Source organism: Neophocaena asiaeorientalis, unplaced genomic scaffold (assembly GCF_003031525.2).
Source record: "Neophocaena asiaeorientalis asiaeorientalis breed wild unplaced genomic scaffold, Neophocaena_asiaeorientalis_V1.1 scaffold6, whole genome shotgun sequence".
NCBI classification, from domain to species: Eukaryota; Metazoa; Chordata; class Mammalia; order Artiodactyla; family Phocoenidae; genus Neophocaena; species Neophocaena asiaeorientalis.
Window position 1 is genome coordinate 1,345,153 of NW_020174424.1, and position 25,983 is coordinate 1,371,135.

At 40.3% G+C, this 25,983-nt stretch overlaps 1 protein-coding gene across 3 annotated transcripts in view; it reads left to right on the forward strand.

Annotated features, from left to right (window-relative positions):
• The window catches only part of CERS6 (ceramide synthase 6), a 311,390-nt gene that overhangs the window by 62,142 nt on the left and 223,265 nt on the right, over nucleotides 1-25,983 (forward strand). For all 3 annotated transcript variants that reach the window (XM_024756640.1, XM_024756642.1, XM_024756641.1), the window contains exon 2: nucleotides 25,383-25,488. In XM_024756640.1, the coding sequence (XP_024612408.1) occupies nucleotides 25,383-25,488 (106 nt within the window). The remainder of the gene's footprint in view (nucleotides 1-25,382; nucleotides 25,489-25,983) is intronic.

The following is a 25,983-nucleotide window of genomic DNA, read 5'->3' on the forward strand; positions in this document are numbered from 1 at the left end:
TTTCCTCATTGGTAAAAGGAATGTAATAGTACCTATCTTTTAGGGTTGTTTTGAGGATTCCACGAGGATTACATGTGTAAGGAGCTTAGAAGAATGCCTGGCCCAGAGTCGTTGTGCTAACTCTTCCCATTTTAGAAATGAAGAACATGAGATTTAAGTTGTTATTTGATATGTGACCTTAGGCGGAAGGACCTGAGAACTGAAAGCCACGTCTGCCCACCTATGAAGCTCAGACCTGCTCTTCACCTTTAAACATCCTGCTTCACTGATGATATGGCAGCCCATTCCACTTCTGAGCAATTCTTGTGGAAGTCCCATTTTATAGTCAAATGAATTCTGGCTGCTTTTAGCTTTGCACTCTTGATCTCAGGTTTATCAAGGTATAGTACTTTGTACTAAAAGATGAGGAAGATGGGCTTCCCCGGTGGCGCAGTGGTTGAGAGTCCGCCTGCCAATGCAGGGGACACGGGTTCGTGCCCCGGTCTGGGAAGATCCCACATGACGCGGAGCGGCTAGGCCCGTGAGCCATGGCCTCTGAGCCTGCGCGTCCGGAGCCTGTGCTCCGCAACGTGAGAGGCCCGCGTAACACACACACACACACACACAAGATGAGGAAGAGAAGAAGGACAAACTTGGGCTTTTTTTTGCCCCTCATGACTGTTAACTAGTGAACTTAATGTTCGATGGCTGTTGTTCAGACTCTGGAAATCTCATGATTTGGAGAAAAGGGAGTAATACCTTGTTTGGAGGTTCTCATATAGCCCAAATTAACCAGAAGTGGGTCTTTTGTTGAATCACTTTCTTCTCCTGGTAAAGGTCAAGCTCAGGAGGATGCTTGCTGAAGTTGTGTGCTTACAGATACAGTGGATGGGAGTGGAGGTTGTGGAGGTAAAGCTTTAGCTATGGTTTTAGGGAGGATGTCAGGGCCTTTGATACCTCTTGTTTTTTTGCTTTTGGGGCAAAAATAGCCTCAACTTCCACGAAAAGGAAGAGACATAGATGTCGTGTGTGTGTGTGTGTGTGTGTGTGTGTGTGTGTGTGTGTGTGCGCTGTTAAAGAAAAAAAATGTTAAAGATCCTGTAAAAATTTTTCTTGGGGGCTTCCCTGGTGGCCCAGTGGATAAGAACCCGCCTGCCAATGCAGGGGACACGGGTTTGAGCCCTGGTCTGGGAAGATCCCACATGCTGCGGAGCAACTAAGCCTGTACGCCACAACTACTGAGCCTGCGCTCTAGAGCCCGCTAGCCACAACTACTGAGCCCGCGTGCCGCAGCTACTGAAGCCTGCATGCCTAGAGCCCGTGCTCTGCAACAAGAGAAGCCACTGCAATGAGAAGCCCACGCACCGCAACGGAGAGTAGCCCCCACTCGCCGCAACTTGAGAAAGCCCACACGCAGCAATGAAGAACCAAAAGCAGCCAAAAAAAAAAAAAATTTTTTTTTTCTTGGAACTGGGATTAATTTCAAAAACTCATACTAACAAACCACAGAGATTGTGGGAGTGTAAGAGATTACTCCCTTCTTGATTATCTGTTGGAATATAACCTCTAAAATTTTGGAGTGGAAGTGTTCTTTCCACTTTTTATTTGGCAGGGATATATCAAATAGTTAATGTAGTCATACATTTTTTCAGGCTAAAGAAAAAATTAAGATGCGGGTCCTTAAGGCATTGAAGTAGCATGTTAGCATACAACAGTAATATAGCAGAGAGATTCTTCTTATGAATAATTCTGCAGTGAATGACTTATCAGCTCGGTGCAACGATGTAGAGGGGTGGGATAGGGAGGGTGGGAGGGAGGCTGGAGAGGGAGGGGATATGGGGACATGTGTATGCATATGGCTGATTCGCTTTGTTATACAACAGAAACTAACACAGTATTGTGAAGCAATTATACTCCAATAAAGATCTATAAAAAAACCCCACGTGCCCACTTTAAAGGACATTAAAGGATGTGTCATAATTCAGTCGTTGTTCCTGTTGTCATCTTTCATTTACTCTGCATTGAGAATCTAGTTGAAAGTGCAAATCTGAAAATTCAGCTTTATTTTTCCTTCTCTGTGCTATAAAGCAGAGCTGCTGCCTGTATCACCTAATCTAAATGTCTCTTTTTGCGTTGTCTGGACCTGCCATACAATAAATTCCTGGAGGGTGGGGAATACTTCTTTGGTTCCCCTTCTTAACAATAGCTGAGGATGCAGTGTCTTCTGAAGTTGTGGTTGAACGAATTACATGGTAAGATCATCATTAAAGCACTTCCTCCAAGAATATAAAAATAGCTCTGCCCATTTGTGAGAAATGATTCTTGCAACTGGGATTTCTGAACATTTTATAGTGAATGCTTAAATGACTTAGTACATACTTTGTTGGAAACTTGTATGTACGGATTTGTCTCTTTTTCTTCCTGCCTCTAGCCTCCCCTGCCCTCCTACTCGCTATGCTCTCCTGCCCTTTTATAACCACCATCTCCCAGGGCTCCTGTCTGGGGACCCATACCAGAGCTCTCCAAGCTGTATGCTGTAATCCGGAGGTTTCAACCAACACCCCTCTGCCTAATGTCCCTACAGCCGCATCCGTGGGCCTTTGACCATTTAGTTTCTCTTTTCAGCTGCTCTGTTCCCGCTGTCAGTAAGCACTGACATGTAGAAAAGTGATCAATTTCTCTCCCTGCAGAACTGATGTCTTTCTAAGTTTCTTTGTTTTGGTCAGCAGAAGGGAGTGTCTTCTGAGACTGACCGTTGGTTTTCTCTTTTTAGACTGCCTTCTCTCCCACATGCCACTGTTCCTTATACCCCTTCCCCCAGCCCCAATCCCCCAGTGGATTGTGTACAATCCAGTCCTAATTCTGGCTGCACATTAGAGCGTTTGACAAAGCTGATGCCCCAGTCCCAGGCCAGCTGAGTCGTCAGCATGTTTTAAAATGCTCTGGGAGATTGTAATGTGAAGCGGTGTTGGTACCACTGCAGTAGAAGTTCAAAAAATACTAGTTAACTGATTAAATAGTAATTTTATGTACATCATAAATATGGGTTAATGTTTTGGTGCTGGTTGGTATTCACTAGAATGCTGGCCTTGGTAGCATTTTTCAGGTAGTCTTAGTAACCATACATCATAAACCAGAGTCTTGGCAATACTCTGCCACATGGAGAAAAATGTATCGGGAGGTGAGGGGCAGATTTCTCTTCAATGGGATATTGTCAGACTTCTCAGAAGAAGAAATAAATTATGACATGCTTTCAGTTACATATTATAGATATATTTTGGAATGACTTCCAAAATCTTTTCCTCCCTGCTCCATGAATACAATTTCTTTGACAATGTTTATGAAAGCATTAAAATACTGTTTACTATTTCCTATAGATATCTAGATTTCTATTTTCTATTGATTACTAAGTCAAGTTTGACAGAACTGGTTCAAGCTTAACTCTTCAGGGAAATAAATCTGATCTGGTAGACAAAATTTAAGAATGACAAGGCTGTACAGTCATAACATTGGGAAGCAGCAGAGGAGATCCACATAGTTTCCAAAGCTGGGATCAGGGACCAGCCTAGCTGCTAATCCAGCCTAATAGAGTGGAGCAAAATGTTCCAGTCTAACAGTCAGCGAGGGGCAGTAGGGAAACTGAAGCCTTTATTTTTTCCCCATTGATTTGGTTCAAAACTGGGCCATGTTTTTCTCTAACAGAGAGAGATAATGCCTACCCCATAAGCCTGATAGATTTGTCACCAGGATCCTGCGAGATAAGGAGTGTAGTAGTGGCTATGAAGAACTGGCAAGCGTGGAATGGGGGAGGGGAGGAGGGGGAGAGGAGGAAAAGAGGGACGGGGGAAAGGGAGGAAGGAGGGGACCGAGATGATGATAGTAATAGAACTCTGAGGGACAGTTCCAGCAAATTACTAAAGGGACTTTTCGGGTGCATTTGAAACGAGGCACTTCCAGACAACGTGTCTTGGGTTCTTCTCATTGAGTTAGAAGTGAAGGATGAGATGCTGTCATGTTAAACTAATAAATGACATTATTAAGGCCAGAAGTTGAAAGGAATTCTGCCTGCAGCTTGGGAGCTTCCCCGCGGAAGGTTTCCAAGGTCTGGGAGTCAAGAGATCACTCGTTTCTGACAGGAGCAATGGAAAGATCGAAATTAAAATTGGTGTTGTAGGTCTGCATCTTTATTCCCATCCTGTATGAATTCATCACTTATCGTAATTTCAGGATAACCAAATTCCTTTAGTTGATAAGGAAACATCTTTCTTTTCAAAAAAACACCAAGCTAATGTATGAGGAAATATAATAAATTTTTAAACCATCATTTTGCAACCCCTAGTGAAATATTTGATTCAGCCAAACATCATCAGTGGGTGAAACAGATTAGAGGAGAATACTTCAAGAGAAGAGGAAAATAGATTAAGCTAATGGGACAGAATCACAATAATTATTTAATATACATGATGGATGTATGTGGCTTATTATTCTCTGCATTTTGCATGTGTTTGAAAAATTTCATAAAATAATTAAAGAGAATGGTTACCCTAATTAAAAAAAAAAAGGAATAGCCTTCAGAAACCTTCAGGCACTAAGGAGTGTCACAGAGCAAAATTTTCTTTGAATGGAAATAGAAGTTTATAATTTCTTAGAAGCAATTTTTCTGAAGTAAAAAATGAGGCATGTAGAAGTTATTCCTGCCCTTCTAGCTCCTTCAACAAAAGCCAGTTTTGCTAAGTGTGTTATCTCTAAATTTCCTGTGCTGGGCAGTGATTGATTTGAGAACACAGTTGGAGAATTTACTGTGAGAATTATTTTTTTGTTGACTTCCCTGGTTTGGATTCTTGCCATCAAGCTCAAAATTTTGCAACTATATGTTCTAACATAGTTGTGTAGCATTGGTCTTGAGTACTGAAAAGGAGCCACAAATCTTTGGCAATTATAATCACAGATTTTGAGATCTGTGTAATGGGCACAGGCAGCAGAGAGCTAAGTGATTGAGTTTTTGTGGATTTCTAATGTAACCCAGCTACTTCATTTAGGGCAAAGTGTTGACTATTTTGAAATTTATAAAGTATCCTTTAAAGCAGGTGTCAGAACTTTTTTTGCTCCCTTGTTACTGCAAATCTAATCTCTTGTTGGCAACATTTCCCTGTTATTTTTTTTTAAATAATTTTATTAGTATGCTCAAAGTGTTAGCATTCAGTGGCAGTTAGGAAGTGGTTTTCCCCTGTAATGTAGGTGAAATTTTGAATCAGGTGGGAGAAAATGGTAGTAGTGAGATGCCAAATCTTTTGTGTTTTCTAACTACTTGAATGAATGAATCAAACTCAATTAAAATACATGTTAATAAATATTCAAGTATTTATTATATGCCAAGAATAATAGTGACTGTGTTAGTGATGCTTTTGACTAAGTAACAGTACCTACTGATATTAGCTAAATGAAAAAGCTGTTTATCTTCCGTAATATAGATTGGTGGTTCTAGTTGGGATGCAGTAGCTTTACAAAGCCAGTAGAGACCTGGGCTCTTTCTGCCTTTCTGCTCTGCCATTCTCAGTGTTTGGTATTTGTCTTTAAGCTTGTCACCTCTTGATCCCATTATGGCTGCCACTGCTCCAAACATGACCTTTTACAATAGGAAGGAAGAGGAAGAAAGAGGCTGAGTGGAAAAATAGTTCTTTTAATATGGGAGAAAAATTTTCTGAGTCTTTTCCACACCTCCAGTAGCTCTTAGGGAAACAGAGAAAGCAGAGGACATTTGGAGGACAAGATTCTGATTTTCATGATTGTCTGAGATCAGTCATAATTCATAAGTAGGCTTTCCAAATAAAAGAGCTTTTGTTTGCAAGAAAAGAGGGGTGGTTGTTGGATGGGAGACCAACGCTGTGCATCATGGTAGCGTGTGCCAGGCTTTCAGAGAAGAGAGGGAGCAAGCCCTGGTCATCGAGGATCTCACTACCTGATGGTAGGGAGAAGACAACTGGCCAAACGTCTGCAGCGATCTGTAGAATGAGAACAGTGTCAAAGAGGTGCGAATATAATACCATTATAGGAGGATTGGGAGAGAGGTGTATAGATTCAAGAAAAACTTGGGGAAGATAGCGTTTGAAATGAGCACTGAAGTTTTCAACAGGTGTAGATGGGCAGCCAAATGGCCTTGGGTCATATAGCAGATATCCCAGAAGAGTAATCACTGGTAATCGTGGAGAGCATTTGAAACCCAAACATGTCATGGTGGTTGCTGCATTGCATTAGCAGCAGATGAATGAAAGTGCAACTTAATGTATTCTGAAAGGCTGCGTTGTTATGTGCCAAGTATAGTGCTGGTGCTTTTTCCAAATAGACTTACCTTCCTTGGTAGACGTGTTCATGTCTCTCCCCTGTGTGCTCCACTCATTCAAGGGCCACCCCGGACTGCATTTAAAATTGAACTTTAAACTCATGTGTGTTTCTTTCTTTTTTAAAAAAATTTTTTATTGGAGTATCGTTGATTTACAATGTTGTGTTAGTTTCAGGAGTACAGCAAAGTGAATCAGTTATACATATACATATATCCACTCTTTCTCATGTGTGTTTCTGAGGTCTGTTGTTTATAATCTGTGGGTTCAGGCAGTGTTTTGTTTCACTTAATTTTTAAATTGAAGTATCGTTGATTTACAATGTTGTGTTAGTTTCAGGTGTACAGCAAAGTGATTCAGTTATACATATACATGTTCTTTTTCAGATTCTTTTCCCTTATAGGTTATTACAAAATATTGCAGGTAGTATTTTTAAATTTATTTATTTATTTTTGGCTGTGTTGGGTCTTCATTTCTGTGCGAGGGCTTTCTCTAGTTGCGGCAAGCGGGGGCCACTCTTCACTGCGGTGTGCGGGCCTCTCACTATCGTGGCCTCTCTTGTTGAGGAGCACGGGCTCCAGACGCGCAGGCTTAGTAGTTGTGGCTCATGGGCCCAGTTGCTCCGCGGCATGTGGGATCCTCCCAGACCGGGGTTCGAACCCGTGTCCCCTGCATCGGCAGGCAGATTCTCAACCACTGCACCACCAGGGAAGCCCTGCAGGTAGTATTTTTTAAGGAAGTCCCAGAGGACCTCAAGCCACAGGTCCAGCTTTCTTAATGTGATGTGATCATATCATGCAGTTTAATGAACTGTGGTAGGCTTATAATGCTGGTGATTTATGTTAGTTTCCTGATGTTTAATAAACTACGCTAAGTTATTTTTGGTACAGTTAGCACAGTCATTGAGCTAGTTTTTCTGGATGGAAAGAAATGAACGAAAGGAAATGGTGATTGTGAAAGAAATAGTCTTCTTTAATGTTTCCATGCAGATTGCCCAGCACTGTTTCTTAGTGTGGTCAAACTGAAGCAAGACTGGGGACTCAGTGGAGAGAACTGAGAGACCCAAGTGACCTTTCAAAGAACAGTATTTGCAGAAGGAAAAAAATCCCATGGAATAAAAAGATTTTAAAAGTATTAGTAATACAGCACTCAGGGGATTGGATTGACCATAAGCCTGGTGAATGAGGGGGCAGCCAGAAACTTAGTGTTAACTCCTGATTGTTTACGTTTGATTCTAGAATGAGAAAGGTGATAGTTTTACTCTTCTCTTAGTATAGGATTTTAGGTATGGTGTTTTATATAAATAAATAAATAAATAAATAAATAAATAAATAAATAAAATTTATCTAAAATATATAAATATATGTAATGAATTTCTCTGTATAAAGGACTTATTTTAACATAGTTACAGAGCCCTTATACCCAACAAAATTAGTTGTAATGTTTTTATATAATAGTAACATATTTTACCATATTTATATGTATAGTATATAACCAGACTGTATCTATGTGTGTATCTGTGCCTTTGTCTCTATGTAGACATTTTACCTGTAGAAAAGAAGATTCAGAACTTCATAGCTGTTTTTTTTTTTTTTTTTTTTTTTTTTTTAGGCTCAGCGGCCATGGCTCACGGGCCCAGCTGCTCCGCAGCATGTGGGATCTTCCCGGGCCGGGGTACGAACCCATGTCCTCTGCATCGGCAGGCGGACTCTCAACCACTGCGCCGCCCGGGAAGCACCATAGCTATTTTTGAATGTTGTAGGATTGTTGTGTGGAAGAAAGTTTGAATTTTGTCATCTTTGTTCCTCTTGGTAGGAGAGACCCAATTGGTAGAGTTACGGGGAGACATTTGGGCTCATTTCTAAGGAAGAATTTCCTGAGAGCGCTTCGCATAGGTGCAGTGGGCTGCGTTAGGCCACAAGGGAATTCCTGCATTCCTTAAGACCAGTCTGTTCAAATCTAGGCTGATGGAGTGGTTCTCGGGCTTCAGCATGCATTGAAATACCTGGAGGGCGTGTTCAAACCCAGATTGCTAGATCACCACGCTCAAAGTTACTGATTTAGTAGGGCTGGGGTGGGGTGGGGGGCGGGATTTTCATTTCTAACAGCTTCACAGGTGATCCTGATGCTGGTCATCTGGGGACCACAATTTGGGAGGCACTGGGCTAAAACATACTTATCAAATTAGGAATCATTTGGGGACTTTTGTTAAAAAGCAGAATCTGAATCAGTTGGTTTGGGACTGGGCCTGAGATTCTGCATTTTTAACCTTTCCCAGGTGATGTCAGTGTACCTGGTCCATGGTGCTTGAGTAGCAGGGCTAAATAACCCATCAGGGATGATGAGGCTTGAGGAAATTTAAACATCCAGTGGGTGGTTAGACCAGAGGAGATAACTTTGAGCTTCTGCGAAATAATTTTATTTTGTAAATCCCCGAAGGGGACATAGAAAAAGTTGACTTTTGCTTAAAAATTTTTTTTTCATGGTAAAATACCCTCTTGTTACAATTATCACACCATAATTACTAACATTTTATGACCCTTCTCTTCAGGTCTTTAAATAAGAGCTCATTTAACTCTAAGCTTTTGCCCCTCAGGAAAATGCCTCATTGATTGAAGCCACCACTGCGCTTTAAATGGAAATGACCTTCATGTTCTTTTATTCAATTGAGCTCTGATGTTTACTTGCAGATTTGGTTATTTCTCATAAATGGTCCCATCGAAGAATTTTGAGGGTTTAATACCATTATGTCCACTCATTGTGGCCATGGAAGGTTGTGGCCATGGAAGGTTTACAGTAAATCAAGAGATTACTAATCCTTTAAAAAAATGACATGGATCTATATCCATTGCTTGGATAAGTAAGGTTGCATTAAGAAAATGAAATGTCTCTCGTGGGGAAAGTATGTTTCCCAGTCAAGAACCAAGTGCATATTTTATTCTGTTTTCTCCTATTTACTCTGTATGAGTAAGCTGTGTTTTGCCTTTGCTGCCTTCAAAGTTGTCTCTCCACCTCTTCTGTGAGCTTTGATTCTAATCTTGGGAGTTTACATCACTTTTAAGGTTTAGGATTTCTGGCATTAAGGGCATATTCTCATAGAATCACAAGCAGTTCTTAGACCAACTGGAAGTACAAGGTGAAGACCTCAAAAAAGAAAAGCTGATTTTTTAAAAAATAAAAACAATATTTTATTCAAATACAATTCTAAACATTTCTTTCATTTAGAATATTTACAAACACTCTCTGAAACGCAGGACTGTATCATCTAGATTCTAAATTAAAGACGAATGTTAATAATCAGAAAACATTTTTATGTGATCTTCAGAGTTGTATCATTCTTTGGTTTTTCTGTCTTCCCTCTGTCATGAAATAAGTGATTACTCAAATATCAGGGTTGTGTTTTAGAAGTCATTGAGTATATACTTTATGACGTTGGAGAAAAGCTGATTATTAATAGCTCTTTTAACCTTTTGATATGTTGTTTTTCTCATGCAAAGGGAAGTAAACCAGCATCTGCCTGCTTTATGTGCCGGGCACTTTACGTCCACGTTTCATTTAATTCTTACGGCCCAGGTGGTGTAGTCACATCATTGGGAATCTGGCTCAACGTGGTAAAATGATGAAGCTAATAATATCCCACAGCTAGTAAGTGGTCAACCAGGATTTGACCCCAGGATGGCCTATCTTTAAAGCCACTTAGTTTCTTTTTATATGATGAGGCTTCCTAATATAAACAGCAGATTCTTTGGAACGCAGGTGTTCCCACATCGTGTACAGTGGCATGACAGTAGAGGGCTCTGAGTGGGAGAGGGAGAAAATAAGTGTCCTGGCCAGTCAGAATCTCTTTAGTTTCTTATCCAGCGGCCACCGACAAACTCATATCAGCTGTGCTACAAAAATCAAATGGCGGTAGATGACCATTTGGCAGGCGTATCCTCGGGCTAAAGATTTTGAACAAGTGAGAACACTCTGTGCTGATGATCGAACCACCATCTCTCGGCTGTAAACCCACACTTCTAATTTTGACTGTGGCTTGGGACTGAGGCTCTAAAAACCACATTTCTCCTTTGCTAGCTCTTTCCCTGTAGTTTCTGCCAATATGGGACATCAGAGGGGCCTGCACGGCTGGAGGAGAGAGGTTGGAGGAGGGAGACCAGACCTACTTATCCTCTTTACTTACTCTCTTGCAAGTGTTACCTCAGCAGCAGTTCTTCACCCAGGAGAGGTGGTTTATTTTCAGCAATTGATTCCGGTTTCTTATTTACCCACCCTCACCCTTGGCCCCCGCCTAGAAGCAGCTGTGTTACATCCCCCTCAGCGGCATCGTCCCAAGGTGGGGACTGCCCCCTCCTTAGGGCTCTGGGTCCAGCTTTTTGGAGGTCCCTCCCTCATCTCCACTCTCCCCTCTTTCCCTAGGGCTGTTGGCTGCTCTTCTTCCTCTGTGACCTCTCAGGATCGCCTTTGTGTCTTTCAGTTCTCCTATACCAATTTAACTCATTCCTTGCATTAAATTCTCTCTGTCAGAATAACTTTCAGTTTCTGTTTTCCTGACTAGATCCTCGTGGACGCACACTCTCTCAGAGAGAACTCCTAAGCTGTGCTGAAGCGTGGTGTGAGAACACACTGCCCACTGCTGACATGGGGGCGTCAGGCAGAAGTCCTAGCAGAACTTGAGGGATTTGCAGACAAATTTGTTAGGTTCACATTCCTCCCACACAATTCCATCCTGGGACAGCATGTTAAATATGAGAAAGGAATAGGAAAAGGCAGCCGACTGAGAGAAGCTGTCTATCCTAGAGTCCGATTTGCCCCTAGGTTTGGGGATGACATTGTTTCTGGGCCTCTGTTTGCTCACCTATGAATCTTTTTTAAAAAATAAATTTATTTAATTAATTTATTTTTGGCTGCGTTGGGTCTTCGTTGCTGCGTGCGGGCTTTCTCTAGTTGTGGTGAGCGGGGGCTACTCTTCGTTGCAGTGCGCCGGCTTCTCATCACGGTGGCTCCTCTTGTTGTGGAGCACGGGCTCTAGACACGCGGGCTTCAATAGTTGTGGCACGCAGGCTCAGTAGTTGTGGCTCATGGGCTCTAGAGCACGGGCTCAGTAGTTGTGGCTCGTGGGCTCTAGAGTGTAGGCTCAGTAGTTGCGGCGCTTGGGCTTAGTTGCTCCGCAGCATGTGGGATCTTCCCGGACGAGGGCTTGAACCCGTGTCCCCTTCATTGGCAGGCGGATCCTTAACCACTGTACCACCAGGGAAGCCCCTCACCTATAAATCTTCATTAATGCTAATTACGGAGTCAGGTGAAGTTAGGAGAGTAAGAATACTTAGGAAAAGTATGAAGCCTTGGATGAAAGTAAAGTATCATGATGATCAAGTAAATACTGCAGTGCTGTCATTAGGCTTGATCTCTATGGGAAGGAATTTGCTGAGGCCATAGGAGTCTTTGAGTGACATTGGGGTGGGGGCTTTTGGGGGCTGATGACCAGTCACAGAGGACCTGCTCTGACCTGGTACTGTGATCAATGCACTACGTATATTATCATTCAACTTCTACCATTTTTTAGACAAAACTGATTTTGCTGGTGTCAAGTCAGCTTTCTCCCTTCCTGTCAGTGTGTGATGGGTGGCGTCCAGTCTGTTTTTTACAGTCTTCTTTGCTGGTGAAACAGGCACATGATAGGTAGTTGGTGTTAAAATTGGTGTTAGGCTGTCGAATTCTTCTGGGGGGAATTCTGGCATATTGGTAGATCATGACCTCAAATGAGAACCTTTATGAAACTCTCCTTCCTGAACTGCTCACTCTGTTTTGAAATTCTGTTTTGAAAGTTGTTGTATTACTGGTAATTCACCCTTAGGCTCAAGGGTACTGTCTTCGTTACCTTCACACACACCCAGAAGTCTTCAGCGGTATACCAGGGGTAAAATAAAACCAGGCATGGTTCGTTGATGATCAAATCTTGTGGTTTTGAGGCACCAGTGGACAGTCCTTGTGATTCTGATATCTGGGCCAAAGGAAATGTTCACAGACCCGTGAGCATGTGTAACCAACTAAAGACAGAAATATTAGAGAGTGCAGCTCTTGAGTAGAGTAAGAGGGGTCTATATTGCATGCACCTTTACCCCTTAATTTTTAGTTCAAGTCACTGAAACACTGAACTCCTCTTTTGTAAAACAGTGATAAGAAAATCTGCTTGCATATCCCTCGGAGATACTTTGAAGATTGACTGAGAGGAAAGTGTGAAAGCACTTGGTGAATTGCAAGGCACCTGGCAAATGTAAGGAATTAAAGGATTAATGCGTTACAGGAAGGCTTGGAACTCTCCCAGACCTAACGTTTAGGTTTAGGGCCGATTTCGAGACAAATCTACCAGTAACAAGGTCCTGTAAGACAATCTGTCAGCAGACCTTGAAGACTTGCTTCTTGCACCTGTGGTCTTCTTGGCTGGTCATCTGAGGAAGATGAGTGATAAGGGATGCCTAGACCCTGTCACAGAGCGAGGATGAGGACAGTGACAAGGAAGGTGTCTGTAACAGTGCCGAGGGGTACAGTCAGAGGGAATTCTGAAGCACTCTGGCAGGGCTCTTGATTTGTTCTATGTGCTGGAAGCAGCAGTAAGAGATGGAGTTGCCGAAATCGCACTCGGTAAGTTAAAGAGGCATAGCCGACAGTGACAAATGCTATGAGGGCACCGTTGTATTCCCTCAGTGAGAGGTCCGGATGGCATCATTTTCAGTGTGCAAAGGAAAGCAGATTGCAAATAAAACCTTCCTCATACATGTACAGTATTCCCCAGCGATTCACTGACCATTATGGTAATTTTATAAGCATTATAATGCTGTGATAATGTCTTAAAGACTTTCCTGACTACAAGGTATTTTTGTATACAAATATATGCTGTATAGTTTTTCTTCTAATAAATATCTTAAATGCCTTTTGCATCTTATTTTATGCAAAATGCAGGGGTATATTTTCCTTTGTTTAAGAGAAGGACACGATTTCTTTGAATTTTATGAACTTCGCCTTTAATGGCTAGATTGTATGTTTCTCGAATAGTTGAACTCATGGTGAAATATCCCAAGTCCAGAGTTTTTGTTTATTTTTTCAGAATCCTGGAAATGTATAGCAAGCGGAGACAATTTTGACATTTTTCAAGTCAACTTGGGCTTTCCAAGAATCTCACTTCTTGGGGTGGGATAGGGAGGGTGGGCGGGAGATGCAAGAGGGAGGAGATATGGGGATATATGTACATGTACAGCTGATTCACTTTGTTATTATACAGTAGAAACTAACACACCATTGTAAAACAATTATACTCCAATAAAGATGTTAAAAAAAAAATCAGCTCTCAGCTGATGACACTCAGCCTTTCTAGTCTCTGATCTGCACCTCTGATGAGATCGGAGTAGGCTAGACTGAGGGGTCCCTTTTACTACAGCTGTTCCTGATTTAGCTGTAATTTTTGGAAAGCCTCTTGTGAATTTTTTTTTAACAATAACAACAACAGCAGCAAAGTCTCTCCCATGATTATTTATTAATAAAAACAGCCATTGTCTAAGGGTCTCTTCTACACCCTTAGAGAAAAGAATACAGTTAGATTCAGAAAAGAACCCTTAAAATGCTAAAAAATAAAAATTTAAAGTGAGGACAGAAAAAGATGGATGAGGAAGGGTTTGTGGGATCTGCACTGTTTATTCTTGAGGAGAGAAGAATGCAGGATGACTTCATCAGTGTTTTCAAATATTTGAGGAGGTTATTGACTGTACCATTTCTCCAGAGGGCTGAGAAAAGAGGAAATGGGTTTATATTTCAGCTCAAAAGAATGATGTGGGAAGAACATTTTGAGTCAAACGTGATGAAAAACTAAACTAGGATACCAAGGGAAGATTTTTTTTTTTCTACTTTTTATTTTGAAATAATTATAGATTCACAGGAAATTGCAAAGAAATGTACAGGGAGGTTTCATGCTTGAAGGAAGTTTTTGAATGATCTCTCTAGAGAGAAAGTTTGGCTTGGAAAAAGGAGGCTGGACCAGGTGACATAGTAAGCTCTTAACTTTTCTGGGTCTTTCATGAATTTTTGCCATCCTTGTGTTTTTCCCATAAGTTTCCCACTACAGCTTACTGAGCAGCACAGACGAGAAGTCCTCCTAATGTGTGAAATGTATGCTTCTTGTAGTGAGAATTTAAGACTAGCCAGCACTTATTGAATATTTTCCAAATGTTGAATACTGTCAATCTTCACACACATTCTGCAAAGTAGGTTTTATTGGCTCCATTTTTAAAATGTGGTAACTAGGGTTCAGAAATGTTAAAGAGCTTTCCAACATTCCAAGCTCAGAGCAGATTCACTTCGGATATGGGTTTGCTCGAAAGGAATTTTCCTTTCTACTCTACCTAGAAACAAATTCATATTTTTTCCCAAGGAGAGAATTGTCTTCTGCCTGCCTGCTGCTCTGCATGCCATCTCCCCCTATCTCTGTCTCTTTCCAGTTAGTCTCAAGATGCCAATGATTTAGAAATATTTCCCGACATGAAGAGAGTGTAATTATGATTTTCATTATATAGATGAAGGAATAGAGAAGGTCTGTGGCATTTCCAGGCACAGGCAGAAGCAATTATTTTCTGGAGGCATCTCAGAACTCTCTTGGAGTATTTAGTTAATGTTGGTAACATTTTTCTTGAAGTGATTTCATGCCATTTCATATCTTCTGGTGTGCCATTGAACTTCATCCTTTTCTCTACTTGACAAGGTACTGAAATGGCATTTTATTTTTATTCTACATACTGTTCTCTCCCTTGTCTCAGTCACAGCGGAGTCCTTTGCTTCAAGAGGTCCATGGAATTAGCTGAATTGCGGCTGTCGTAGGGCTTTCCATGTCCAGTTTTGGTGTCACTGAGGTTTTGAGTCTTACTTGGCATAGAGACCATTCAGTTCATCTCTATTTTTAAAGCTGTTTATTTTTGGTGTTAAAAGTTTGCATCCTCATTTTAAGATGTTGAAAACCATAAGAAAGCATAAAAAAGAATGTTAAAGTAAGCCACAATCCTATTATCTGGCAATAGCCTATCTTCAACTTCTTTTATGTGTTAGAAATTTATATGTATAGATAAGTAGTCAGCATATAAACATTATTGTACCTCTTGTTTCTGAGCTTTTTTCCATGTTATTAAATATTCAGTGAACACATGTAAAGGTTGTTTACCTTTAAAATAAATATAAAGCATACATATGTCCAAACTTAAATAATACAGAAAAGTATAAAATGCAAATTAAGCTTCCTAACCCCCCAAAATTATCACTGTTAACGATTTCTCACTGCTCTTCCTGAAAAAAGTGTTGTTTTTAAGTACATAAATGAGATATTATACTTGTTGTGCTGTATGTTGCCTTCTGCATTGACTATTATGTCTTGAAGCATAACACATCTACCTCATTTTGTCTTATGGAATTCCATTGTACGGATGTGCCATATTTCATAGGGCTCCTTCTAATAAATATCTGTTTCCTGTCTTTTTTGTTATTTTAAGCAGTACCGCAATCAACTTTATTTTAAAAAATGCCAGTATATCTGGAGGGTAAATTTCTAGGAGAAATATAACTAGTAATGCTCACAAGGGCTTAGGCAGTTCAACAATTTGCTAAATACTGGTAAATTGCCTTTCAAAGATTGCACCAGTTTAGACACCCACCAAGAGTTTACCAGAGTACCTGTTTCTTCTTACTTTTGCCAGTATTGGAATTTATCAAAATTTAAAATTTTTTGGCAAATGGTACAGTGATAATGGTACAGTGTTTTGATATCAGGTTTTTTTTTTTACTTATCACTTTTTAAAATTAACATGGCTTTTCCAGCATCTGGAAGCCACCTGCATTCCTTGGCTCGTAGCCTTTCATCCACCTTCAAAACCAGAAGCATAGTATCTTCCAGCCTCTCTCCTCTCCGACCCCTGTTTCCGCCATCTTTTTCTCTCTGGCATTCTTGTTCTCCAAATCCTCGGCTATATGTCGCATTATCAGCCCGAAGGGTATGAAATATTTATTCTCACTGCCCAGATGATTTCATTAGTCTTATGGTTTTATGTGGCATCTGTAGGTTGATGACACCAAATTTGTATCTCTAGCCCAAACCTCTCCTGAACCCCAGACTACTCCATCCAACTGCCTACTTAGCATCTCCACGTATAAGCCTAATAGCTTATAAGCTTAACCTCACACTTACTAGCCCCAGACTAACTCTGTCCTTCCAAGGGCTCAGGGCAAAGACCTGTTGGCATCCTTTATTCCTCTCTTCCCATCTCATCCCACGTTCAATCCAGTGCATGCTGTGAGCCCAGCATTCAAGATAGTTTGAGGACTTGACCACAGCTCACCACCTCTTTTGCCACCACTCCCTTTGGGCCACTGTCGTCTCTCACCAGGATAACTGGAGCAACCCCCCAGTTGGCCTGGCTGCTCCCATTCTCGCTCCCCTTTAGTCAGTTCTCAAGAGAGGAGCCAGTGATTCTGTTTAAATATAAATCACTCATTTAGGTTTTCTTCTCAGAGTCCTGCAGTGGCTTCCTGCCTCACTCATGGTAAAAACCGAAGTCCTTCATGTAGTGCACGAGGTACGAAGATGTGGCTGCCTTGCTGCTCCGACCCCACCTTTCTCTTCTCGTTCTTCCTAACTCTGCTCTAGCCTCATTGGCCCTCTGGTTGTGTCTTCAACATCTCAGGCATACTCCTTTCTCAGGGCCTTTGCTCTTAGCTGCTGTTCCTTCCAGAATGTTCTTCCTCCACTTCCCTTCCTACTTGATTTCCTTACCTTCTTAGGAATCTGCTCACTTTCTCAGGAGCCTTCCCTGACCAGTCCGTTGAAAATTGCAACCCCACTTCATCCTTCTTAGCAGGCTTTCTTTTTCTCTGTAGTACTTTTCACTATCTTACATCACATGCATCACTTTATTTTTCATCTCTCTTCTTCCCCACTGGAACGTAAACTCCATAAAAGCAGGGAATTTTGTGCACTGCTGCATCCCCAACACTTAAAGCAGGGCTGACTCATCATAGGTACTCAGTGAGTCATTTGTTAGTGAATCATTAAGCTGTTTACCATTTTCCCTATTATAAAATGATGGTGCGTGAAAATCTTTCCATTTATGGCTTTTTTTTGTTTGACAGATTTCCCTAGATAAATACCTAAAAGTGAGATTTCTGAGTGAAGGTGTATGACTATATCACATTATTTTAACAGTGCCTTTTAAATCAAGTTTTATTATTTTAGGAAAAGGAGAAAATGTTGTTTTTATTAATAGATTATGTTAGGATTGACCAGGCCTAAATCTTATCTAAACTATTTAAGTGTTAAGATCTTGAGGAGATCCTTTAACTTCTTTGAGATTTAGCTTATATTTCTGTAAAATGGGACTAAAATTTACTTCAAAGAGTTGTTGTTGGACTAAAAAAAAAAAAAAAAAAAGAATAAAACATTGCAAAGCACTTGACACTTAATAACTATCAATGAATATCAGTCTCCTGTCTCCATCCTGGCCATCTTTCCACTAAATGTGGAAGCAGCTTTATCTTAGAATTGTAGAATACACAGTCCCACACATACGCCTACTCTCCCAGGCACATGCACCCATGTGTATCTAAACATGCACCCACGTAGCTTTCAATATCTAATCTATACTGTTCTCGTAAGTTTAACGTTTGTAATACTTTCTGTGACTGTAGCCATGGCACACCCATAACTGGTGAATGTTGGAGCCTGTGGAGGTGCTGGTGGTCAAGCAATGAATTGAATCAGTCACCCCCTGTTCATTTCTTTTTTCTTGGACGTTCACTTGTTCATACTTAGGTTTCTTTCCAGCACAGTCTCGGGTGGGACATATGTTATTTCTCATAATTGGGTTTAAGTATTTAATCTGTTATTAATTGGTTGTGATTAATTTCAGAGACCTTCCAAGTACTTTTTATTTATCAATATATTGCCATTTCTGATGTTCTTCATTTTTTTCTGAGATCTAAGCTTCCCTCTGATTTTGCTTCCTTTCAGCCTAAAGAACTCTCTGTAGTATTATTGAAGTGGGGGGTCTGGTGGTAGACAAATTCCCTTTGTTTTCCTGTCACCTTCATTCTTTGAAGAAAAATTTTGCTGGACATAGAATTTTGGCGTGACAGTTTTTTGGTTTTGATTTTGCTACCAGTACTTTAAAGGTGTTGTTTCACTGTCCTTGAACCTGTGATGTCTGATAAGAAGTCCTTTGTTTTTCAAATTATTGTTCCCTGTGTATAATGTGCCGTTTTGTCGGTGACTTTAAATATTTTCTCTTTATCTTTGATTTCCATCAGTTTGACTGTGATTTTGTCTAGATTTTCCTTTTTTTGGAACTTATCTATTTTGGGGATTCTTGAGCTTCTTAAATCTGTATATTTATGTCTTTTATCAGACTTGGGAAGTTATAGACTATTATTTCTATTACTAATATTTTCTTCTTCTTCCCCAGTCTGCCTCCTTTTTTCCTGGAACTCCAGTTACCCATATGTTAGCCTTTTTGAAATTGTTCCACAGTGTGTGTTTCTTTATTTTGTCATTTTTTTCTTTCTCTTTCTCAGATTGCATTATTTCCATTGCCCTATCTTCAGGTTCACTGGATGTCTTTGCATGTCTTTACCCCTAAAATTGGGCCATATTTTCCTTGCTCTCTGTCAACATGTTAGATTGTATCCTGGACATTGTGAGAGTTATGTTGTAGAGATTCGGGATTTTTTTGCATTGCTCTGAAGAGTGTTGAGATGTCTTGTGTTAACAAGCAATTTACTCAGATTCAAATTGTAGCCTGTCAGGCCTGCAGTGGACCATGGCTTCAATCTCCATTCAGTTCTTTAAACCTCAGTTCCTACCTGCTCTCAGTTTACCTTGTACATATGTGGTTTGAGGTCAGCCATAACTTCATTTATATGCAGAATTAGAGGTTGGCTTTTTTCTTTTGTGGTTCTCTAGCCACTATCTGATTTCCCCAGGCTCCTTTCCTGGTCCCTGCAGCTAGACAGGAGAGTGTGTTTTCCTGTCAAAGCTTTATCTGCTGCTGTGATTGATCTCAGAGTTGAGCTACAAACTAAATATATAAATAAGTAAATGGGAGCTTGTTCTCTGCTGGTTTCCTGCTCCAGCTTTTTACTCCCCTCCAAAGTCTGCTTGCTTTTATTCCATCTCCAGAGCCCTCAAGTAGTTTGGTTTTGTTTTTAGGGGCTTGGCAGAGTTTGTTTTTAGGGGCTTGGGGTTTTGCAGAGTTTTTAAGGATGAAAAATCGATTTATTGGGAGCTCATTTCTCCATGTCAAAACCAGAATGCTTCTTTTAAGTATTTTTTAATCAGTATCTTTCCTGCGATAGCAGTAGATTCACATGCAGTTGTAAGAAAGAATACACTGAGAGCTCATGGTCCCTTCCCTACTTTCCCCCAATGGTAACCTTTTGTAAAACTATAGTATGACATCACTAGCAGGATATTGACATTGATACAATCTGTTAAGCTTACACAGATTTCCCCAGTTGTACATTGTGTGCGTGTGATTTAATTCTGTACAGTTTTTATCACATATGTAGGTCTGTGTGTCCACCACCACAGCCATCCAGCTACTTTGAAAAGTGTAGGAAATGCTGGAGTCAGGAAGGACTAAGTCTCTGGCCATGCTCCCCACTGAAGATGATTACATAGTATTAAGTGATTAGAACTGACGTGTACCCTGTAAACAATTTTTTTTTTTGATCACTCTCTTTTTCCATAGTGTAAAGGTGTTTGAGTGCAAGAATCACTTCATGTTTTGTGTATACCTTTAAGCACACCACAGCCCAGAGCTTACCTTGGTGCTCTGTGTAGAGACATTCAATTCATGTTTATAATACAAATACATGATGTTAAGTAGAACTAAAAAGTAGGAATGTCTTAGGTGTTTTCTCTGCTTTTACATTGAGACTAGTATTTTTCAAAGCTTACATCCTTATTATATTTACTTTCAAATATGTTATACTATATGTTAGTACTTCATAGATGTTTGATCTTTTGAAGATGGTGTTACTGCCTTTGATTAAAAAAGTAATTAGGTGAACATTTCCTGGTAGAGGCAATCATCAAAGCTCAAAAGTACATATTCCCTTTCAACTATTATATTTGTAGGTACTCTACCCCACCCTCTGTCTATCTCATTCTGTTTCTCTCTCTCCTACAACAACCCTTGTGAAAGACAGTTTTTGTGACCTTACTTCTGTTAGAGCCAGCACTGGAGAAAAAAAAAAATCCAGCATTTCTCTAATGGACCATGACAGTAGGTGTTAAAATTACAGTAGTTTTGTCATGAGTTTTATTTGGTGTCTAATATGCTCTCTTTAAAAAAAAAAAATGCCAGCAGTGATACGCAAATTCTTTGGAGAATAAACAAATAAAATTTTTATTTTCATATAATCTTACATAAGATATATATCATATATTATGTATATATATCATATAATACTTTTAGGAAGATAAAAATTATATCTTCTTTCTTCACTCATTTGGGATTTGAAATGAATGTTTTCTGCCTCTCTCGTGAAATTTTTTTTTATTAATTTTTATTGGAGTATGGTTGCTTTGCAATGCCGTGTTACCCTCCACTGCACAACAGAACGAATCAGCCATACGAATACAGATATCCCCTCCCTTTTGTACTTCTCTCCCATTTAGGTAACCAGAGTGCATTAGGTAGAGTTCCCTGTGCTGTACAGTATGAAGTTTTTTAAATCTTGGAAATTAAGTGTTTGGCTGTCTGTGCTAGATACGTTGAAAAGAGAATGTCTAGTGAGAGGTTGGTAGGGCTGCTATGACGTTATAGGGACAATGGAAATTATAGAAACAGCTTCTCGAGTTTGAGTGGTCAGTCTCCTACCCTCTGAGTCCCAAATGAGGACCCTGAGTAGATGTGCGTATTTAAGGGTGTTAAAATGCACAACCCCTATGAAAAAAGGAGGACGGGTACCTGCCATTGTATTTTAGCTGATTTGTTCATTCATTCATTAGGTATTTCTTGAGTGCCCACAGTCTGCCAGGCATTTCATAAAAATATTCTATGGCATAGTAACTTCTTTCAAAGCATTGAAGTGGTTTGATTTATTGTACATACCCATCATGGACCATTTAAACTCTAGAAATCTTCAACCTTTGCATTGAGATAAATTCTGTTAAATTTGTCTGTCACTCCTCACACCCCACCCCGCTCCACAGATCCTCAGAACTGGGGACTTAGCTTGGCCAGTAAATTAAGATGGGGAGCTGATGATAACACTGACCTTCCTGGGAAAGAAGTATCCTGTCCTCTGCTTCCCTTGCCCTGGAGGCAGAGGATACTTGCCTCTCTGACCCTGTCTGCAAAGTGCGGGTGGTGATAATCCTGCCTCATCTGGTTGAGGGAGAGTAAATGGGTTTGTGTGTTAGGGTCCCCTGGAGATGGGAAGTGTCATTAAGGTCATTCCAGCCTCCATGAAAGAGACCACACGCACAGGGAAGAGGGACACACATATACATAGCAACTCTTCCTGTGATAGGTGTGGGCACACCACCCTATAGGGCCATGGAGATTGATGGGGGAGCTGGGGAGGTTTGGGTCCTGAGAGAAGGCCAGGTGTGGATGGGCTCAGAACCTGAAGGCATTGCTGGTGTGGACTCAGTGTGGACCTATGCCAGGTCTGAGGCTTGATGACGGGGCTTGCTACAATTTATTGCCCAAATGGGGAACACTTAAATTATTGTGGCAGAATAGCAAGCAGGGATGCTTTTGTCAGTAAAGGTGGTACCATTCATAATGATGCTGGGACAACCAGACTGTGAGGGTAAACTGAGGTAAGTGGTTACTCTACCTGATGACCCTTGTGTTTTTCAGTTGCCTATCTTGGTTTCTGGTCTCTTCTTTTTCGCTTGGTACTTTCAGAGTTTGTTGAAGGCACATGGCTTGACACAACGTAGCTGAAGCTTAGTGTGTTGCTGGACCCGGAGAGTCACGGTGTGTAAATGCTGTGGTGTGAAACCATACACATGGCTCCCGTCAAAGATTTTAGACAAAGGGACCATGTAACATGGTGTTTTAACATATACGTGTGTTTGTATATACACACAACTTATGTACCTATGTAATTATTATAATTTTTTACATATGAGGACATCGGGCACAGAGAGATTAATTTCTGAAGCTAACTAAGGCTCTGTAGCCAGACAGTAGCAGAGATAATTCCCACCTATCCTTTAGACACTGCTTAAAAAATATGTTTACAGAGCATCATATATATTTGATAATTTTGATTATCAAAATTTCATAAGCTTGATGACCAAGGGATATGCCTTCTTCAAGATGCTGTTGTTATTAGTGCTGGAAATTTAGAGAAGAGTTTCAAAAAAGTGGTTTGAAGTTTAAAAGAGGAGGAGTGAGGTGTAAAACCTTATATTGTATAACATACTAAAAGAACCGCATAGCACAGGGACATCAGCTCAGTGCTTTGTGACTGCCTGGAGGGGTGGGATAGGGAGGGTGGTAGGGAGGGAGACGCAAGAGGGAAGAGATATGGGAACATATGTATATATATAACTGATTCATTTTGTTGTAAAGCAGAAACTAACACACCATTGTAAAGCAATTATACTCCAATAAAGATGTTAAAAAAAAAAAGAACCTTTTTGAATGCTTTTGTATGTTACTAGGAGATGATAGCAAAGGTGAGGAAGTTGTTTTGGAGAGATTCTGTTGAGTGAATTTCTTGACTCTCCTAGCGTCTGCCCGCGCATTGTTGTGGGACACAGAGCGATAGGCTGTTAACTTGTCAACAGTACTCACAACAATGATGGCAACAGTGAAAACACATTTACAGAAGATAGCCAGTTGATCAGATTTCTTGACCCTCTCCTGCGTATGCCTGGCATTGTCATGGCATATTCAGAGATGACGTGATCAGCCTTTGCATTTAGACTCTTCGCTCTTTAGAAGAAGAAAGCAGACCATGTACTAGAACAGGAGGTTGTTCCAAGGATGATGATGCCAAATTCCGAAAGGGAATTTGAATGCAGTGTTTCAGAAGTTGTGGGAATTGGGAAGACGAGGGAGGGCTGGGGAGCAATCCAACAGGGAAGAGTAGAAGGCAACCATTGGAAGTGTTGATTTTGGCTTTTATACCAAGCTAATTTTTACCTTTTTAAAAAAACTTTTGCTGATCTCATGTCTTTTCACACCCCGCATTATACCTTATGATGAAGAGGCAGATAACCATGAAGCAGGAAGCTTTGTCGAGGGAACAAGTTCTGCACATTCTTCTGCTTATTGCCCATCAAACTTTATTTCTTTCCACTAGCTACATCCATAGCTCCACGATTACTGTTCACAGTGAAGACCCAAAGTTATTTAAAAAAATACTACACCTCTCTTTAAGAAGGTAGGGGCATAGGTAACATGTTTTAGAAAATTTTATGTTACAAAGAACTGAGAATGCAAAAGTTTAGGAAAATTCCAGTTTCTAGATTTACATACTAGGAAAGGGTGTTTATTCTTCCTAACTTCGTCCCAGAGAGCCCAGTGAAACAGGATTTATATTGCATTTTCTGTGTGTATCTTTCCTGGTTTGGGCTTGCACGTATAGTTCTCCATTCTCCTGTTGGAATACATTTTTTTGTCTTTTACTTGAATTAGCACCCAGTGGGATATTATGTGTTACCATGTATGTAAACATCATTAGTCCCCCTTAAAAAAAATTCCTCCCTTGTCTACTGTTCTTTAACTCATTATTATTAAAGAAGCCTCATCTAAGAATTACTCATGATCTGTTTTGTATATATGTATTTTTAATTTATTTGTTTTTATTTATTTATTTTTGGCTGCATTGGGCCTTTGTTGTTACACATGGGCTTTCTCTAGTTGCGGCGAGCGGGGGCTACTCTTCATTGCGGTTCGTGGGCTTCTCATTGCGGTGGCTTCTTGTTGCGGAGCATGGGCTCTAGGTGCGCGGGCTTAGTTGCTCCGCGGCATGTGGGATCTTCCCGGACCAGAGCTCGAACCCGTGTCCCCTGCATTGGCAGGCGGATTCTTAACCACTGCGCCACTGGGGAAGCCCCCGTTTTGTATATTTATCAGTTGCTTTTGGCCAACATTAAATTAATTTGGATCATACTTTCATATGTTATTATATTATTTGTATTTATAGAAAAAGTTAAATGTCACTACTAGAAAGGAACATGTATCGCACCTTATTTCTGGACCATTTAGTCTAAAACAACTGTAATGCTTTTCTTTTTAAAAAAGTTTTAGAGACATCATCATACTTTTGGGGCCCCATGCCCTCTACCTGCATTCCTCCCATGCCTCGTTCATACATCAAACACGGCCAGAAATGCAGCTAAGACTTCCTGTTCTTCTTGACATAATCATTTGCTTACAATAAAAATGGTGTAGCTGATGCTTATAACCATTTCAGACTTTTCAGCTTGGCTGGGACATCGTGCTGTTTGACACCTTTCACGATTGTTTATGAGAAAGAAGCAAATAAGCATAGAGAATTTTAAGACGTCCTAAGGAATTGGGGCTGAACATAGCACACTTTGATCATAGAGACAAAAATGGTGACTTTTTGGACTAGGGTTCATCAAAAGCATACTTTCTGTATGTATAATCAGACGGTTAGTAAACACTTTCTCATAGTAAAAATATAACATGACTTGTTAGTAAGAAGAATGTAAATTGTCATTTCAAAATCATGGTTTTTTGGTTTATGTATCTCACGCAGATTTATATTTGTCATTTGATAGTCTTTCTATCTGTTCAGTCTCATTAGAACTTGAGTATCAGGAGGTTTCAGTATTTTAAAAGGATTTTTTTTTTTACTGTTACTGCTGTGAGATTAAAGGAGGAAAAAAAAAGTTAAATCTGCTTTAAAGTTAGTGAGATATGAACGTTGACAATGTCTACCCATAAAATCCTATCAACACTTTATTGGGACAGTTGAGTAATGTTTAACTGATGACATTAAGAACATCTATAGAGAGAATAACTTGTGTCTTTTTTTTTTTTTTAGATTTGTAGCCAAACCATGTGCCATAGCCCTCAACATTCAGGCCAATGGACCACAAATAGCCCAGCCAAATGCCATTCTGGAAAAGGTTTTTACTGCAATTACAAAGGTATGATTGTCCTTTTCTGAGATATGAATTGTCATGACCACTGTTCTCAATCTGAAATCATTCAGTTCCTTCTCTCTTGGGTTTGAGAACTAACACTTGACTAGCCTCGTGTGTGAAAGTGTCCTCTTGGAAAGCACACAGGCATCGTGACTAGACCAAAAAGCGTAGAAGCCAAATACACGTGGGTGTGTTTGAGACCTGATTGTTTACTCCCAAGGTGATGTGAGGAGCTTGTCTGTGAGGCACAGTCTAGATTAGATGGTGGTTGGTCTAATTCTGTGCCTCTTAATCTCACATGACATGAAGCAGTATGTATGTATAACAGTTGGATGGGACTTTGGGGAGAGCTGAGGAATATAATTAATGTATTGTGAGAAAAAGCGCCGGTTTGCTTATAACATTGTCCATATGTTCTAGCAGTTGTAATACACAGGCAGGTGAACGAAAGGGAATAATGGAAGGAGAGAAGAGCTGCAATATGAAGACATGAGGAGC